The sequence below is a fragment of the Phoca vitulina genome, unplaced genomic scaffold (genome assembly GCF_004348235.1).
Source record: "Phoca vitulina isolate PV1807 unplaced genomic scaffold, GSC_HSeal_1.0 scaffold26, whole genome shotgun sequence".
Taxonomy (NCBI): Eukaryota; Metazoa; Chordata; class Mammalia; order Carnivora; family Phocidae; genus Phoca; species Phoca vitulina.
Window position 1 is genome coordinate 19244905 of NW_022589729.1, and position 15129 is coordinate 19260033.

At 43.1% G+C, this 15129-nt stretch overlaps 1 protein-coding gene across 3 annotated transcripts in view; it reads left to right on the forward strand.

Annotated features, from left to right (window-relative positions):
- The window catches only part of RBBP5 (RB binding protein 5, histone lysine methyltransferase complex subunit), a 37669-nt gene extending 22585 nt beyond the window's left edge, over positions 1-15084 (forward strand). For 2 of the 3 annotated variants that reach the window (XM_032422231.1, XM_032422233.1), the window contains 9 exons: positions 870-979; positions 1995-2114; positions 2203-2356; positions 2453-2524; positions 3151-3268; positions 4965-5034; positions 5419-5648; positions 6689-6880; positions 13025-15084. In XM_032422231.1, the coding sequence (XP_032278122.1) occupies positions 870-979; positions 1995-2114; positions 2203-2356; positions 2453-2524; positions 3151-3268; positions 4965-5034; positions 5419-5648; positions 6689-6880; positions 13025-13053 (1095 nt within the window). In that variant the 3' untranslated portion in view covers positions 13054-15084. The remainder of the gene's footprint in view (positions 1-869; positions 980-1994; positions 2115-2202; positions 2357-2452; positions 2525-3150; positions 3269-4964; positions 5035-5418; positions 5649-6688; positions 6881-13024) is intronic. The other variant, XM_032422232.1, reaches the window with a different exon arrangement.
- Positions 15085-15129: the final 45 nt, after the last annotated feature.

The following is a 15129-nucleotide window of genomic DNA, read 5'->3' on the forward strand; positions in this document are numbered from 1 at the left end:
ACAGTTTTGTGCTATTAAGTACATTCACATTATTGTGTACCCATCACCACCATGTATCTCCAAAGCTTTTTTCATCTTATAAAACTGAAACTCTGTACTTGTTAAGCAGGAACCTCCTAGTCCTTGTTCCCTCCCCGGCCCCTGGCAACCATCACTCTACTTTCTATATCTGTGAATTTGGCTACCCTAGGTACCTCATGTAAGTGGACTCATATGGCATTTGTCTTCTTGTGACTGGCTTATTTCACTCAGCCTGATGTCCTGAAGATTCCTTCATGCCCAGCATGTGCCCGAATTTCCCTCCTTTTCCTGGCTGAGTACTGTCCCACTGGAGTACATCCCCCCTTGTGTTTATCCCTTCATCTGATACATCTGACGTATCCTTGGGTTGCTTCCACCTTTTGACTATTGTGAATAACACTAAACATTGTATTTTGAGAATAGATTAAGACATGGTTCTTTATTTGAAGAATTAAAAGGCAGTATCAGTCAATCAGGTTGAATACATGAGACGTTATATATTTTTTAAAGATTTTATTTATCTATCTATCTATCTATCTGTCTATCTGAGAGAAAGAGAGCGAGCACAAGCGGGTGGAGGGGCAGAGGGAGAGGGAGAAGCGGGCTCCCCATGGAGCAGGGAGCCCGCTCGGAGCAGGGAGCCCTATGCGGGACTCAATCCCAGGACTCTGGGATCATGACCTAAGCCGAAGGCAGATGCTCAACAGACTGAGCCACCCAGGCGCCCCGAGATGTTTATATTTTTACCTAGTCTTTGCCCAGTTTTAGAAATGGAAGCCAGTTCTAATTACTGTAGGTTATCAGAATACTTAATGGTTTTTTTTTTTTTTTTTTCCTTTGAACTTTAGATTTTGGTCCTAAAAACAGATTCTCAGGATCTTGTTGCTTCCTTCAGAGTAACAACTGGAACAAGCAATACCACAGCTATTAAGTCCATAGAGTTTGCCCGGAAGGGGAGGTGAGACCTTGTCTTTTTAGGGACAGTTTTAAAAGTGAGTAGAATGCAAAAATACATTGAGATTCACAGTTTTTGTGTATATTAAATCTTTAAGAAAGTTTACTTAAAAAATAACTAGAAACTGTCAGTATCTGGTTCTTACGTTCATAAAATTTATTGCATTGAACCAGTAGTCACATCCTCTTTTTTCTGGAGATGATCAGGCAGAAAAGATACCGGGGTGGTATATGCTTAGAACTAAAATGCCTGCCACATAGTACGCTCTGGGTAAAGATCACCTGTTTTTATAATCCAAAGTCATGTCACAGAACTCACATAGTAATTGGACATACACTCTATTTACATAAAACTATTTATCCTTTTACTTTCAGATGTTTTTCTGATAAGTGTGGTTACCCAACTAGAAGTAGATATGTCAACAGAAACAAGAAGAATTAGATTGTTGGTGTCAGGATGAGAGGTGACAGTCCTTCTGTCTTGTATAGGAGCATGCATGTGTACTTAGAGGACATTCATGTTCAAAATTCTTTAGAATTCAGGAAAGCTTAGTGAAATCTGTAGGAAGGTAGTGAAATAACTTACATTTTAGACAGATTTCCAATGTCATTACAGTAAAAGAACATTTTAAAATGACATAGTTTATTAACTCATTAGGAAGAATATGTTATGTATAAGATAGGCCAGAGAAATGAAGTATGCATTGTACGTCTAAGTTTGTGAATTCAGCAAGCTGGTTTCAGTTTAGAGGTCATGGATTTCAATCAAATACTAAAGATTAAAAATAAATACTGAAGATCAGTTTGTGCATATAGGGTTCAGGGATACACAAAGTATACAACATATCTTCACTTCAAATTCTATTTTGCTTTGAAAGGTGACAAGTAAGTACATAAGTGTTCTAGCTTATGTGGAGTAGTTGTTCTATGGTACTGTTCTGAGTAACAGATATTAATAGAAAATGTTAACAGAAACAGATTTCTGACCTCTTGTGTTGATATTTTTATCCTTTCTCTAGTTGCTTTTTAATTAACACAGCAGATCGGATAATCCGAGTTTATGATGGTAGAGAAATCTTAACTTGTGGAAGAGATGGAGAGCCTGAACCCATGCAGAAGTTACAGGACTTGGTAAATAGGTGTGTATCACCACCTAGAAGAATATGGGGCAATACATGACCTGAGCTCAGCTTCTGGTTCTCCTTGGGTACTTTCTTTGTCCTTCAGGACCCCGTGGAAGAAATGTTGTTTCTCTGGGGATGGAGAATACATAGTGGCTGGTTCAGCCCGGCAGCATGCCTTGTACATCTGGGAGAAAAGCATTGGCAACCTGGTGAAGATTCTCCATGGAACGAGAGGAGAACTCCTCTTGGATGTAGCTGTGAGTAGAATGAGAGGTTGCTCTTGTTACTGATGTGAAACAGATAATCTTGGATCCATTCTTAGAGCTGATTTTTCTTTCCTTCCTTAAATTTAGTGGCACCCTGTTCGACCCATCATAGCATCCATTTCAAGTGGAGTGGTATCTATCTGGGCACAAAATCAAGTAGTAAGTATTTTTTCTGGTTTAATTGCTTTGAAGCTAGATATCCTTTCTTTATATCAGAGAACCTTACAGGTAGTAAGCAAAAAATGACCTATTTAATTTCTTTTGCATGTGATTCTTGTAACCTAATTAAAATTGATTCAGTTTTGCTTTATTTTGATGGGAAGGTCTTGGTCCAAAGCTGATTTACTACCTCTGTCTTCAGGGAGAAAGTCTGGTGTACTTTCTGTTACATTTTTCTGTTACCTGAGAGTTTTCTTTTGCTTTCCTTATTTTCAGCTCAGTTAGTTTCTGTTTTATATCTTGGTTTTATTTTGAACAACTTTAATCATGTTTGTAATCCGTGTACTCCTAAGAAAATGCAGTGTTTTACCTGATAATTATATCTTTAAAAGATTAAAGATGGCAGTTCTCATGAGAGAACTGTAGTTAATAACTTGGAACGTTTAAGATCTAAATACCTTAAGACAGTAAAACCTATAGGTACCTTATTTTTGTTATCTGCCAGATTTGTTCTCAGAGTTCTAAGTCTTGTATGTGCTCCAATCTTTCATTTCTATCAGTAATGTCGAGCTTACAGACCATTGCTTTCTCATACGGTTAAGTAGTGTATTTTGTTTGCGGCATAGGAAAATTGGAGTGCATTTGCCCCAGACTTCAAGGAGTTGGATGAAAATGTAGAATATGAGGAAAGGGAATCAGAGTTTGATATTGAAGATGAAGATAAGAGTGAGCCTGAGCAGACAGGTAATATTTCTCGACTGCAGTCTCTTTTTCTTTACGCTTACACAGTTTTGACGGTGTTCTGAGAGTCTCTGTGTGGAACGCACCAACTGAGGGCCTCTGAGCATTTTTACTAGGGTTTAACAGCTCTCTTATTATGTCACTGTGTTTCCTGATGAATTGTTGATGATCACCTGATCACCTGCACATGCTGGGTGCTCAGTCTGTATTAGGTATTGTCACCCCCATGGCAGGAAGATAAAGGTAAACAGCATGAGCTCTGGAGTCCAACTGCCTGGGGCAAAATGCTTATTACTCTTTATTTTTTTATTTTTTATTTTTTTAAAAGATTTTATTTATTTATTTGACAGAGAAGAGACACAGCGAGAGAGGACACACAAGCAGGGGGAGTGGGAGAGGGAGAAGCAGGCTTCCCGCCGAGCAGAGAGCCTGATGCGGGGCTCGATCCCAGGACTCTGGAATCGTGACCTGAGCTGAAGGCAGACGCATAACGACTGAGCCACCCAGGCGCCCCTTATTACTCTTTAAACCTGAATTTCCTCATCTGTAAAATAGTGGTAATAATAGAACCTGCCTTTTAGGGTTGTGGGGAGTAATTCGTGTAAGGGACCCAGTGTAGCACCTAGGCCAAGGTAAGCATTCAGATGTTATTTTCGATTAGGATTGTGATAGTGCTCATTGTTTGTTTGCTTTTTAAGTAAATTCTTTGCCTAACATGGGGCTTGAACTCACAGCCCCAAGATCAAGAGTTGCCTACTCTACCGACTGACCCAGCCAGGCGCCCCTCATTGTTATTCTTATCTTGTTTTCTGAACTAGATAGGAAGCTCCTTTAGAATAAAGATTTGACTTTTTAATCCCCATGGTTGTCTAACACAGGGTTTTATATCTAATGGGGGTTCGTGTGTATGAATGCTTATTAGTATACCCGGTTGTAAGTTAATTACTCACTAAGGAATTAATGACACAGGTCATCGCCTGCTGGACCACTTGATGGTGCCAGGAATCAGGGAATTGGGACTGAGGTTGGTTCTTCCAGTTTGGAAGTGCTGATCCTCACTTGTGTGATATTAGATCACATATATGCCCCCGTGTTTTAGGAGGATCACCAGGGAGGCGGCCTGTTCTGTATTGTATTGATGTTGCTGGATTATGTTGTGTGAAGCCTTTCCAAGCTCAGATAACTTGTTCCTCCTTCTCATATTCGTAGCATATCACACTTACTGAATTGAATGGAAATTATCGGGCGCCTGGGTGGCTCAATTGGTTGAGCGACTGCCTTCAGCTCAGGTCCTGATCCCGGAGTCCTGGGATCGAGTCCCGCATCGGGCTCCCTGCTCAGCGGGTAGTCTGCTTCTCCCTCGGACCCTCCCCCCTTTCATGCTCTCTCTCTCTCTCGCTCTCAAATAAATTAAAAAAAATTTTTTTGAATGGAAATTATCTGTTGATACCTGTCTCCCTGGTTAGGCTGTGAAGTTTTTACTGAAGAACTGTGTGCGGCTTTCTTGGTCATCACTGTATCCCCAGTGCCCAGCATAGGGTGGAGATTCAGCACCTACTTGTTGAATTATTGAGTAAAACGAACTGTTTGGCTGTCCTCCTTTGTTTCTGCTGAATTTTAGTTTATGGAAATCATTAGGCTGCAAGTAAAAAGCTGTGTTTTTCCTTCTTCTTACACCTGTGCCATTTCTCTCCTGCAGGGGCTGATGCTGCCGAGGATGAGGAAGTGGATGTCACCAGCGTGGACCCAATTGCTGCCTTCTGTAGCAGGTGAGCCACCTCTGCAGGCGAGGCCGCGGGGCGCTCCTCCCCCTCCTCCTCAGGCTCTGGTGTACGCTCACCTCCCCCGGCTGCCCTGCGTGTGTTAGTTCAAAGTAATAAGTCCTTTGGTGTACAAGAAATCCCTTCCCTTTTCCCCTGATAGAAAATCTTAAGGAAAACTGAGATAATTCATTTATACCATTTGTTTTTACTACTGATTTTGTTATTCATATTGTCTGATTTTCTCTTAATCATCTTGGCTTTCTTAAAGTTCTAGATCCATACCTGTTGCTTATGGTTAATGTAGGTGATTCTGCCCTAGAGGAAGGGTTCATGGTTTAAGCAACTGTCTCCTCTTTTTTCCAATCCCTTGCCTGATCCTGTTCCAAATAGTGATGAAGAGCTGGAAGATTCAAAGGCTCTATTATATTTACCCATTGCCCCTGAGGTAGAAGATCCGGAAGAAAATCCTTATGGCCCCCCACCGGATGCTGTCCAAACCTCCTTGATGGATGAAGGGGCTAGTTCAGAGAAGAAGAGGCAGTCTTCAGCGGATGGGTCCCAGCCACCGAAGAAGAAACCCAAAACAACCAATATAGAACTTCAAGGAGTACCTAATGATGGTAAGGGCTGCGTCTTCTCCCTGTTACCGATAGACATCACTTCTTACTCTCCGACACAGTCTGGTAACTTCCCATTTGAGTGATTTTACCTCAGAGGAAATTTCCCATGAGTCTTTTTTTTTTTTAATAACTCCTTATGACTTTGTAACGATTTCATCTGCTTTCACTTCCCTTCTAAAGTGGAGAAGTTGTGCCTTCTAGTACTTGCCTAAATGACAACGTGCCGTCTTCTGACCTCTGGCTCAGAGTTTGTTTCATTATACCATTCTTCTTTTTTTCCTGTAGAGTGGTTTTACTAGGTGGTAAAGTACTGGTGAGACCTGGATAATCTTTTCATTCTTCCTCCCTGCTTTTGCAGTCTGACTGGGCAGCCTTTATTCTCACCTCTTGGGATAGGTTGGGGGGTGTATGTGTGTGTTTACTGTTGACCATCCCCCTCTTTTAGCTGACCGCAGTCGGTTCATGATGCAGCTCTGTGTCCCCTGATGCTGCTGATGGTGCGCCTGCTTGCTTCAGGCACTTTTGTTGTGTTTCTGTGTCATTGCTGAGTTTTACATCAACTCCGCAAGTTGTTTTACTCTCTCTGCTTTACAAAGGAGAAAATTTAGGCTTGGAGAGGTCAGGCGGCTTGCCCAAGGTCTCGGGGAGTGGAGGAGTCAGGACTGTCGCCCCGGGTGGCCTGGATCCAAGGCCCCACTCCCTTTCTCTCCTCCCCTGCCAGTGTGCTTGTGTGCGTTCCTGGTACGGCTCAGTGTGCTCCGTTGTCACTGTGTCTCAGCTGCCTTTTTGGTTTGGAGCTGTTGTATGAGCCGTGGAGGCCTTGCATGCCCGTGGCCAAGCAGCGATTTCTCCTGCAATAGCCACTCTTTTATAGTTTTATAATTAGTAAATGCACACTTCTCTCCTGGTATTAAGGGGTCTGGGACATGAGGGCGGCACTCTTTGCTCCCGGGTAGTCACGGTGTGTGGCCTGTGCCTGGTTGGGGCGCTGGGATGGGCGGCGTGTGGATCCCTTCCCGTGCCTCTCTGTCCTTTTACAGAAGTCCATCCACTACTGGGTGTGAAGGGGGATGGCAAATCCAAGAAGAAGCAAGCAGGCCGGCCTAAAGGATCAAAAGGTAAAGAGAAAGATTCTCCATTTAAACCGAAACTCTACAAAGGGGACAGAGGTTTACCTCTGGAAGGATCAGCGAAGGGTAAAGTGCAGGCGGAGCTCAGCCAGCCATTGGCAGGTAAGGACACACTGGGAGCGCTGTCTGGCTTGCTTCGCGGCCTTGCTTTGTACAGCCCCTGACTCCGTTTACCTGCAGCACCCTTTCCTTCCTTCCCTCCTTTTCCCGCTGGTGGATTTTCGCAGTGTTAGGCTGCCACCAAGGGTAGGCTAAACCAGATTTGGCTTAATTCAGTGGCTCTTAACCTTGGGTCCATCAGTAGATCTCAGGGGATCTATATTCCCCTGATATTATATACAAAATACTATGTGAATATTTTTGTGGGGAAGATATGCCGATAGCTTTCATCAGATTCCTGTAGGAATCCATGGCCCCCCAAAAGGGTAAGAACCCCTGGTTTAATTCATTTCTTTGCCTGTATTTGCTTCTAGATTTTTTTGTTTTGTTTTGCCTCAAATGAAAGAGCCAGACAGATTACCAGAAATAGAAGTTTGCTTTATACAACCTGACTGTAGTGTTTTGTCTTTCTTTAAACTATTCAAATCCCAGAGGTGGTGGTTTTCTGTCTCCGTAGTCAGAAGCAATAACAAAAAACTTGTCAGTAATACCATCATGTTAAAGAAGAAGGTGAAATGTTTTTCCATATAGGAGATTATTACCAAAAAGACAGCAATTACAGTATCCGTGTAGCTTCTTAACACCTACACCTTTGAAACTTCCTGAGTTTTGTCACTTTTATATGATGGAGGGAGTTTATTGGGGGACGGAGAACAATTTGAATTTCCTATCAAGTACTTGTGAATGTAGGCTAGATGGTCTCTTGTTTGGAAAACAGTAATCAAATGGAGTCCATTTGTATTCAAACATTTTGGGCTTTTGGAAAATGTTCTGTATATGAGCACTACTTTAGTGAATACAGTGGTCTGAATTTCCTGCGGCTAGCTCAGTAGACTCAGACATAGGACTGGGAAAATACCAGTGGTCGTATTCAGGTTTTTTCCCTCTTGCTTTAAAATTTTCAACTTCAGGGTGTGACCCCCAGTGTGCTGATGGGACACATGACTAGACGGTGAAACTGAGTTCCTTGTTTGAGGTACACCTGCAGTTAATCGTGTGAACGGGAATTCTCCTCGGTTGGGAAGCTAAAGCCTACTCAGTTACTCATTTAGAGTAATTCCACCTCACATGCGCTGGATTTAGATTTTAGGTGTTCACAGCCAACACATGACACTTGAGCCACCAGCGTGTTTTCCTCAACAGCAGTATTTATGGTGCTCCACTGAATACCAGTTCGCACCTCCACGTTCAGTCCACTTAAGGCTCTCTATATATTTTAGAATAGCTGAGAAGAGTTACATGGCCATTGCCAACAAAGATTGCAGGTCAGTAATTGATATATGTAAAAAAAAAATGATCCCTCTATAACCTGTTTTTTGTACAAGCTGGTGCCACTACAGAAAAACACGGTTTAAATTTCAGTAGATTCCTCTGGCTTAAAAAGCTGAAATGCTTCAGGGTGATTTAAAATGTGGCCAGAGGGATGCCTAGGTGGCTCAGTCAGTTAAGTGTCCGACTCTTGATCTCAGCTCAGGTCTTGATCTCAGGTTCGTGAGCTCAAGCCCTACATTGGGCCCCGCCCTGGGCATGAGGCCTACTTAAAATAAAATGTGGCCAGACATACTGAATTGATTGAAACACTGTAGGACATAGTCTCCTAGCTTCTTCAGAACCTGCCAGTAATTAATCATTCGCTTTTTAACAGTATGTGTATGGCATATAAACCATTTAAAAGTTTTTGAAAATTCACATTTTCCTCTCTTTAATACAGTGATTTCAACTTTTAATTATAATTGATGCAGTCACTAGCAGTGAGTAAGTATCTCTGGCCTTCCCCACTTGGGTTTCTGTCAGAGACACCATGAGCCGCTGTTAGATTTTAAGCTCAAGAGTGTAAGAGCAGTGGTGTTTCCCAGCTATACTTCAAAAATGTCTAAATGAGAGTCAAAATCAAATGTTGGGAAGTTTACTCAGCCATTTTTATTTCCTGAAATTCTCAAAATATTGAATAGCTCGCAGTGAAATTTTGAACTGTATGTGAAATAGATACTTCAGCATTAGAAGTCAGTGTTTCAAAGCTCCTAGCAAGAGTGCATACCAGGATCTAGGACCTATTAGAAGTGTATTCCTGCTCACTTTGCTGACAAGATTAAATGGGGTTCTGACCTCAGTAAAGGCTAGAACCTGTATCCTGAGCAGGTGCTGTAAACTGGACTTTCACTTTGTGCATTATTTTTATTGGGTGCTTGAGTTGATCAGCCTTAGAGAGAGGCAGCTGTTTTAGTATATGTGCTGCCGAAGCGAGCGCGAGAGGCAGCTGTTTTAACAGCTTCACCCTCCACAGGGACTGGAGGAGACTTCTGCATACAGGCCAGGGCGATGGTACCTTTTCTGACGACACACACGCAGAGCAACTGCGTAGATGATGCAAACATCCCACCAGCTTCTCGTGACTGTGTGCAGTGCATCCTTCCCCATGTAAACTACACTTCCTTCCTCCCATTTTCTCCTTGCTCCTCTGGCCCTGTTCCTTGACCTTTGCCTGAATGGACATCTCCAAAACTGCAGTGGCCAGGTTAAACCAGAGTGCTGAGGAGCAGGATCTTTAAAAAAACCTCAAAGCGGGGGCACTGTGGTTTGCTTCCACGACTTTCTCAGAAGGGCTGCACCCTGTGTGGTGCTCTAGCTGCAGTGTGGTTTGGAGCTTTGTGGAGGCTGCACATCACAGGCGGTGAAACTGGGTGTCTTATAACTCCGTCAGATGTCTGAGTTTTGGGACAACCTATCATATCTTTTGTGTGGGATTCTTGGGGCAAAGGCCTTGGTCGGCCTGCAGGGTCCAGAGCAGGCAAAGGTTGGCTGGCACATGCTGCTGATTTTCATTTGGTTCTCCCTGCAAAGGCCACTGAGGTGAAAAAACCTCTTCGGCAGTTGAGTTCTGTATCCTTCCACACCTCAGATTTTCCATGAAAAGCGGTATGCGGTCATTGTAGATTTTCCGGGAGATAGTAAGAAGCAAAACTTGATTCAGAATGCCTGAGGTTGAAGCGTCTTCAAGAATCAGTTCCGTCTGGAGGTTGTATTTGCAGATTCAAGGCTTTGTGGATCTCGCCTCTGCCCCAGTGCCCTACTTTTCCATCAGAGCTAAATTGTTGTTGTTGTTCTTTTTAAAGATTTTATTTATTTATTTGACAGAGAAAGACACAGCAAGAGAGGGAACACAAGCAAGGGGAGTGGGAGAGGGAGAAGCAGGCTTCCCGCGGAGTAGGGAGCCCGATGTGGGGCTCGATCCCAGGACCCCAGGATCACGACCTGAGCTGAAGGCAGCCGCTTAACGACTGAGCCACCCAGGCGCCCCTAGAGCTAAATTGTTTGAAGGAGTTATAGGTGCAGGCTGTGTTGTTGCTCAGCCTAGATAAATGGCAACTGTTTGTTAAAATCTGCAGTTGACCAGTTATGGAAGGAGCTATTGCATGAGCCTTCACCGGCCCTGACAAAGCTGCTACGGTCTTTTGGACGTTGCTGTAGGAGATTATGCAGGAAGATTGGAAGACACCTAGACTGCTATAGAAATAATCTGGCCATCTGGAATCTGGGGCTACAGAAAATTCTTCCCTATCAAACAGCTCATTGGTCTTAGCTAGCACCAGTGGACCCACACCCATGAAGACACACCTTCTCTGATGAATGAGGACCCATCAGTGGAAGCTTACTTAGTGAGGATAGCCCTGAGCTTGGGACTTCTCGAAAAGGCCCGATCAACATCAGCACCATCTCTGTGATTCCCCTAAATTTCCTTATTAGATTCTCTCCAGAGTACAGTCCTCAGAACAGAAACTTGACATTGAGCAGAACCACCAGGGTCCTTGTTGTCTGTGAGGGCTCAAGGATTGCCCAGGAATTAGGGCTTCTTGGCAGTAAATGTCATCAGTAGCAAGTGTGACAGAGTTGTGGCCCATCACATACATGGTCTAAAGGGCTCTTGGAAAGGTGGGCATGAAGTGGTTGGTATATACCTGGGTCTCCTGGGGGTGGCAAAGGCCCAAGTGAGCAGAGGTGCTACTTCTGGGGGCGCGTGGATGCCATGCGGATTTCCCTGCGTGTGGCTGTGCCACCGTCCTCCTGGTGCCGGCCACGACCCCAGGCCTCTGAGCCACCTCCTCGATCCGATTGTTTGGAGTGCTTGGTAGGGAGTGGGGGTTTTTTCCCCACCTCTTCTCTTTTTTTTTTTAAATGATCAGTCTTTCAAAGACTAATTCATGAACTCCTACTAAAATCAGATAGCTAGTAGATACTCTTTTTCATTCTTTGTGATCTTACTAGCGGACTAAGGTAATATTTGAGAGTTCATATCCAGCGTTTTCTTAGGCCACCTTAGCTTTGGCTGCCGTCGGGAGGACCAGTAACAGCTCATCATGAGCCCAGTTTTTCTTAATTTTATGTTACTGGCGATTTCTTTTATGTTGCAGCAAAATACTGTGGATCCTCGGGGCAGAATTTTAAATAGCCTGGAGCTCTTCTCTTGTGTTGCTCTTGCTCTGTATTTTATCTACTCATAGTAGTATTGCTGGCTGTGGTTTTGGTTTGTTACCTGATGCCTTGACAAGCCTTTATTTACTTATTTTGGTCTGTCCATGTGAATAAGAACTATATTGAAACATTAACTGACCTCAGATAGTCAGTATAATGTACCTCATTAGTCATCTTGAGTGCTCATTATTAATACTATTGATTTGTGATCAAACCAGTTTTTCCTGTCGTGATTTAGGCTTAAAACATTAGTGGTGTGTTCATTTTTAAACGGCTAAGAGAAGATTGGTCAGGGTACCTGTGGGAACACTCAGATTGGCCTTAATGCGTTAAAGGCATGGTGTTGCGCCCTGTGGAGTAGATTCCCCCACTGCAAGGATCAATGGGGCGCCTGTGTGGCTCAGTCGTTAAGCATCTGCCTTCAGCTCAGGTCATGATCTCAGGGTCCTGGGATCGAGCCCCGCATCGGGCTCCCTGCTCAGCAGGAAGCCTGCTTCTCCCTCTCCCACTCCCCCTGCTTGTGTTCCCTCTCTCGCTGTCCCATCTCTCTGTCAAATAAATAAATAAAATCTAAAAAATAAATAAATAAAATAAAATAAAAAATCAATTCAAGAAGTTATGTTTTGAAAAGCAAGTGCTAAAGAAACTTTTTCTCTTACTGAAATGTATAAAGTTTAAATTTGATTTTTAACAATGTAGCATCCAGAAGAGTTTATATCTCCTAATTTCTCATCTGTCCTCAGATAAATGGGAATATATTTTTATTGCCTGTTTTCATCTGTGCTTGAACTTTTACTTTAAAAATCAGGTTAAAAGCAAAGTTTAGAAGTGGATACTTTTCTTTCATAACTGGGACAATTATTTTTTAACCATTTTATACCTTCAAGTGGCATATTTCCCCCACCCCCCACCCCAATTCCGGTGACATCTGGGAGGATTTTCTTCACCTTGTTCTCTTCTTACGCTTCCTAGTTAATATTTCACAGCAGCCCATTTAAGGATGTCCCTCAGAGGTTGAACAGCTTCTATGGAATAATCAGGGAAGTGTTCATTTGATTTTACTATTGAGGATTTTATTTACTGATCAGTTATTGGCGCATAGAAATGCTGGCAGTAGGTTTCATTAACATTTCACCATATTGGGATTCCAAGGTGAGGAGAATGTCAGTTAAGGCCCAGGGATGCTTGGAAAAGGGTCTGTTGCTCATTGTTAATTATTTAGTGACTCATTAATCTAATATATGAAAGATGAAGAGAAGGAGCACCCTAGAATTTCCTTTCCTCTACTTACTGCACTCCTTGGATTATAAAGCATTTATCAACATGTTGGAGAATGGTTAGCAGCTTAGAAAATGTGTAGAACTCTGATCATTTTGCCTTTTTTTCCCCTTTGGGGTAGTACTAAGGGAAGTAGTAGGATGGGAGTTTGGGATTTGGATTATTTGTTGCTTCAGTAAAGAGTAAATGGGAGTTGCGTTGGTTTTAACTTAAAGGGGGAATTCTTAGCGCATGTGGGCGTGTCAGGCATCATCCAGCATCGGTCAGTGTTTCTGGTCATGCACGCTGCTGGTCCAGGTTGATGCTAAAAGACGTCTTTTTTGTGTCTCATCTCTTTAGCAGGGGGAGCAATCTCAGAACTGTTATGAAGACGCTTGAAGTTCTTCGTTCTTCCCCACTTTGCCATCATGTGGCCTCTGGACACTGTGGTCAGTCATTTGAGATTGACTTTAATTTAAAACAAAGGCCTCTCCCTCCAACCCAGGAGGTGGAAGGAGTGAATCGTATATTTGAATGACGAAGTGAATTATGGAAGAAGAGTACACGGCCCTTCCCTTTCAAGCATAAGTCCAAATAGGCTCTCAGGAATGAGCATTTGTGAAGACATCAAACAGGAGTTTTGACTCATTCAGACTTCAATGCTTAGTTATGTGGCTGGAGAAAAGAGACCAGTTTTGCTCATCTAACTATTGTGCCCAGGATCATTTTGACCTGACATTTCCTATCCTATTTGCCTTCCATCCTCCGTGCATGTCCTCGAGTGACTTACTCTCATCTGAAGTTTTGCTGCCGGTATCCTAGAAAAACTTCTGTTGCATATTCTGTCTTCCATTTTTAAACTTAACTCTCTCACCAGATACCTCCTATATTTCCCTATTGTGTACAGAGGATGGGCAGAAAAGAAAGTGCTCGAAAGCTTTCAAGTTTTCAGAAAGGGAAGAAAGATAAGAAAGGCCCCCTCTTCTTAACATACCCCATTTTGCTCAAGAAGCTGGGCTGTAAGAGGGTCAAGGTTTTTCTTTGTTTTCCTTCCATTGCATGTTTTCCTCCGGTAGTGGTTCATTCTCATTAATCATGGTTTTTGAAGATAGCGAGTTTCATCTATCTGCAGCAAAGAATCATCAGTAGTTCATATTGCTTCACCTGTGCTGGTGTCCAGAGAGGGAAACAAACCAAGGGGTCTCTCCACGAGCTTCTTTTTTATTGGGGTGGGGGAATCTATGCAAGGACTAAAGTCAAACCGTCCACAATCAAAGCAGCAACAACACAGTTCAAATCAAAGATCAAGGAAAAAAATTTTTTTTTATCGCGTGTGGATCTCTGTCCCTTCCCTTTTGTTGTGACATTTTCCCCTTCTTGTATCCCCGCTCCTCCGTACGACATGTTTTCAGTCTCTTCCTTTCTGTGAAAGGTTGCTTAGCTTTTTAAAAAATTTTTTTACTTCCTGCTTCTTGCTTTTGCTGTTCTTTATATACAAAGTAGCAGATAGGATGGACGTGTACATGAGGTGTTTGAAATTCTCTGAGAATTCTCTGAACCCAGAGTCCCAGGTGTGGAGAGGACTCTCTGCAGAGAGCTTTTAGCTGACCTGGGCTGTCATCGGTGCGGCATCCTCCGGGGAGAGTCCCGCCAACAGCTGGGTGCTCCTGTGGGCAGCCCCACACGAGTGGGTTACCTTTGGGATTTTAGGATAGCAATCAAAGTAGACTTACATCAGGAAGAGCCTCTTTCTCCTGCTCCATCTTTTAGAACCAAAATATTCAGTAGTTGAAGTAAGAGCTCCCCCTGAGTCAGTTGCAAAATGCTTGTATTTTTAGCCGCCATGGCTTTTTTCGGCTTTTTTCCTTAAATGCTCATTTTGTGAATTTCATTTCTTATTTCACATCCTACCAGTGGTTGAGATTGGCAGGTGGCTCACTGGATGGGTTTTTTGTTTTGCACACATTGTTTCCATTCCATTTCTCTGTGGACATGCACCGCGATCTCGATCTTGCACAAACTGTGATACGGAAGGTCTCTGCCCTCCTTACAGGGGCAGAGTAGCTCCGTGTCCTCTGCCTGTGTGTTGGGATGTTTCTGCCATGTCCGGACACCTCCTCGACTGGCTCCTGAGAAGATCGGCTTCAGCCCTGCCAGATGGTGTCTGGCAGCACTTCCTAATAATTATTTATGCTTTGGGAATTTTTTTCAGCTCCTGAAACCTATCCAGTTTGATTTTTTTCTCAATATGTACAATATATGCGTATTCTCTTCTCTTTTGTCATTCCTCCCCCCCATCCGCCCCATCCCGCCATTTCGTTTTTTAACGTTCCATAGTTTTGTACAAGACGAGACTTAGCCTTGGGTTACTTCTTGCTGAAGCTTTAATGCTTTGTAAATAAAATCGGATGTTTATTAAAGAATAGGTGTGGATGTTGGTTTGTGGACGCTGCTTCTGAAACTCA